Source organism: Piliocolobus tephrosceles, chromosome 21, assembly GCF_002776525.5.
Source record: "Piliocolobus tephrosceles isolate RC106 chromosome 21, ASM277652v3, whole genome shotgun sequence".
Classification (NCBI taxonomy): Eukaryota; Metazoa; Chordata; class Mammalia; order Primates; family Cercopithecidae; genus Piliocolobus; species Piliocolobus tephrosceles.
In genome coordinates, this window is record NC_045454.1 from 32,717,329 (window position 1) to 32,721,228 (window position 3,900).

General features: G+C 44.4%; 1 protein-coding gene across 1 annotated transcript in view; it reads right to left on the reverse strand.

Moving 5' to 3' along the window:
- The window catches only part of LOC111524848 (zinc finger protein 737-like), a 21,420-nt gene extending 17,919 nt beyond the window's left edge, over positions 1 to 3,501 (reverse strand). The window contains 1 exon segment of the mRNA XM_023190136.3: positions 3,328 to 3,501. Coding sequence (XP_023045904.2) covers positions 3,328 to 3,330 — 3 coding nt within the window. The 5' untranslated portion in view covers positions 3,331 to 3,501.
- Between the last annotated feature and the right edge of the window lie 399 nt (positions 3,502 to 3,900).

Consider the following 3,900-nt stretch of genomic DNA (forward strand, 5'->3'; position numbering starts at 1 on the left):
ATTAAATGCCATCACATTTAAATGAGCAATTTTTTTTTTTTTGAGACAAAGTCTCACTCTTGTCCCCTAGGCTGGAGTGCAATGGCACGATCTCAGTTCACTGCAACCTCCACCTCCGTGGTTCAAGTAGTTCTCCTGCCTCAGCCTCCCAAGTAGCTGGGATTACAGGCACCTACCATCACACCAGGCTAATTTTTGTATTTTCAGTAGAGACGGGGTTCCACCATGTTGGCCAGGTTGGTATCGAACTCCTGACCTCAGGTGATCCGCCTGCCTCAGCCTCACAAAGTGTTGAGATCACAGGCATGAGCCACTGGGCCTGGACTAAAATAAAATATTTCTTAATCAAACTTTACTTAAGTTTATTTCCCTCCCTGAACTTTGAGCTACCCTCAGTCTGAGTAAACATACAACCCCATTTTGCATCCTTCCTAAGAACATGCTGATTTCAGGGTAAGACATCCTCATCTAAAATCTGACTTTTTCACTCTCCATTTGCCATTCACCTCCTACCTCCTTTCTAACCAGGTTTACCCCTCCCTAAAAAAGAAAGCCCTTTTCTGCCGACATCTTTGCAAGCCATAAAGATCTTACACTTAGTTGGTACCTTCTCCTGTTGCAATAATTTTTTGGAATTCATTTTTTTTAAATAAATCTAATGTTTTTATTTTACAAAGTATAGAAAGTGCCGCAAAACGTAACCACTTCATCATTACTAAGACCCTCTCAGTTTCCTTTCATCTTAACCTCAAATGCATCTGCCTTTGGATCCCCAGCTTTCCAGGGCTCTATAGCTTCTCTCAGGATAAAGGCTCCTTCTATGGCTGGAGTGATTAGGCTGGGACATCTGCAGGGGAGGCTCCCCAGAAAAAACTGGGTATGTAATAACATCCAGTTGCAGGCTTAATATTAGCCTTAGCTTGGAGTCACTAGGTTCAAGCTTTAATTTCCATGTCAGAATTAGTCACTTGGTTTTTGAAACTAAGTGTTTGAAAAATCCAGGGAAATTACTCAAACGCATTTTAAGGTTCTTACATTCTTTTGTTTTTTGAGATAGAGTCTTGCTCCGTGGCCCAGGCTAGAAAGATCTCAGCTCACTGCAACCTCCACCTCCCGGATTCAAGACATTCTTGTGCCTCAGCCTCCCAAGTAGCTGGGAATACAGGTATACGCCACCACACCTGGCTAATTTTTGTATTTAGTAGAGATGGGGTTTCACCATGTTGGCAGGCTGGTCTCAAACTCCTGACCTCAAGTAATGAACCTGCCTAGGCCTCCCAAAGTGCTGGAATTACAGGCATGAGCCACTGCACCTGGCTAAGATGCTTGCATTTTATACCTCCATAAGAAAAACATATATATCTACTTCTTTCAGACAATATATGTATTATTTTATTACTTATCTTAAAAGTAATGAAGTAGGCCGGGCACGGTGGCTCATGCCTGTAATCCCAACACTTTGGAAGGACAAGGTGGGTGGATCACAAAGTCAGAAGATTGAGAACATTTTGGCCAACATGGTGAAACCCCGTCTTTACGAAAAATACAAAAAAATTGGCTGGGCATGGTGGTGCACACCTGTAATCCCAGCTACTTGGGAGGCTGAGGCAGGAGAACTGCTTGAACCTGGGAGGCAGAGATTGTGTGAGCCGAGATCACGCCACTGCACTCCAACCTGGTGACAGAGTGAGATTCTGTTTCAAAAAAATAAGTAAATAAAATAATGTAGTAAAAAATTAGTTATATGGGAACACTTCTAGAAGGTACCATGTTTCATCACTTATAATTTAGCATTTAACTCAGAACTCAAGAAAAAAGGATATAGAACTGAGATATTCACTGTCACAAATTTACCCTGCAAAAAGAGGAACTAATATGTTGATGAATCTATGTAACTCATCAACTATGTACCACACTTTCCTGTGGAAATACATTCATTGTCTACAGCCAAAATGGAAGAGAGATTTTCCCTATTTTTTTCCTTGGTAACTAGGATTCCTGGGAAACATGGTGAAACCTCGTCTCTACTAAAAATACAAAAATTAGCTGGGAGTGGTGGCGCGTGCCTGTAGTCCCAACTACTAGAGAGGCTGAAGCAGGGGAATCGCTTGAACCCAAGAGGTGGAGGTTGCAGTGAGCCGAGATCTGACACTGCACTCTAGCCTGGCAACAGAGCAAGACTCTGTCTCAAATAATAATAAGAATAATTAATTGAGGAACATGGGGTACACTTGAGGCCCTGCTTGGGACACATGTGAAAAATGCCAGAGAAAATCAGTCCCCTGTGGGATGTGAAAATAATTGAGTGGCAGGCAATTAGACTGAAGAGGCTCTAGTCCCCGGATTTCTATTTCTAGAAAAAAAAAAAAATCTAAGCTCAAGTGCATTTTTTGGTAAATTACTACATTAGGGGAAACAAAATTCAGGCTTAAGCAACTATAACCTGCCAATTAAGCTCAATTACATAACCAGGACATTTCCACCTTGATTGTACAACTTAAGAAACTACATTACTAAACCTAATAAATTACTGAATTTGGTTTTCTTCCTCATGCATTTCACAAATGTCTCTTCTTCAAGCCCCTCCATGGACTACAAACTACAAACTGTAGCTGGGTGCTCTACAATTCTTGAATCACTCTGATTAAATTGTTTGACATTTTTGCAGTGACTCCCCTAATTTTTTTTTTTTTTTAGACAGAGTCTTGCTCCGTCGCCCAGGCTGGAGTGAAATCACAGAACACTGCAACCTCCGCCTCCCGGGTTCAAACGATTCTCTCACTTCCGCCTCCCGAGAAGCTGGGACTACAGACATTCGCCATCACACTCAGCTAATTTTTGTACTTTTAGTGGACAAGAGGTTTCCCCATTTTGGATCAGTCTTCGTCTTCAACTTCTGACCTCAACTGATCCGCCAGCCTCGGCTGCACTTTGACCAAGCCCGGCCCCATACAATTGCAATAGCAGAAAAGACAAACTGTGAACCCCACAGATCAAAGTTCTTCCCATTTATGAACCCGCACCGAGAGTCCGGATTCTTCCCTGACACCCTCCGGTGGTCCCTGCACAATCTGGGAGAGACGCGGCACTGCGGATGCAGAGCTGCGCACAGAGCGCTCCAGGCCAGGGGCACAATCACTTAGCGGGGAAGCGACAAAACGCTCGGGGCCAGGTTGTCAGCGTAGCCGCCATCTTATGGCTGAACAGGACTGAGGCGGAGCTGGGTAAGGAGAATTCGGGGTGCAGATTGTGGAGCTGACTGCGGGGAGGCCTGAGTACCGCCACAGCCTCTTCCCCTCTATCCGGACGCTAGACCGGCACTCTCACCATTTCTAGGCTTCCAGGGGGTCCCGGCGTCTTAGCTGCGGATCTCCCAATACCTGCAGGATACAGGGCCACACAGGCTGGGCCTCTAGGAGCAGAGGACACAGAGCAGTGAAGACGAGACGTGGAGCTCCAGCTGCAGCAAGAGACAAAGGCCCCGCCAAACCCGGAAGCCTTACGGTTCAGTCCAGCTGCGTGCCCTATTGGTCGGTTTTCAGCCCGGCGTCCCTGATTGGATAATGCTTAAGGCCCCCGCCCCCTCAGGCCCTGAGTGACAGAAGATGTGATCAGATGCTGGGCGGAGTGAAGAAAGAGTGACAGTCTAAGCTGCAGCCTTTTCAGGCAGGGCTTCTTTCCTGAGCTGAGCCAGGCTCACCCCAGAGTATGGGAAAATTCTATTTCTTCTTTACTGTCTCTCTTGTTGAATGTATTCAAAGGTGAACAGAAGTATTTTTGCTATCATGTTAATAATACATAAAATTTTTGTTCAAGAAAAAAATCAACTTTTACTTTGGTAATAGTGTATTAACTATTAAAGCTAATTTTAATAAAATCTTATAAAGAAATCAAATATGT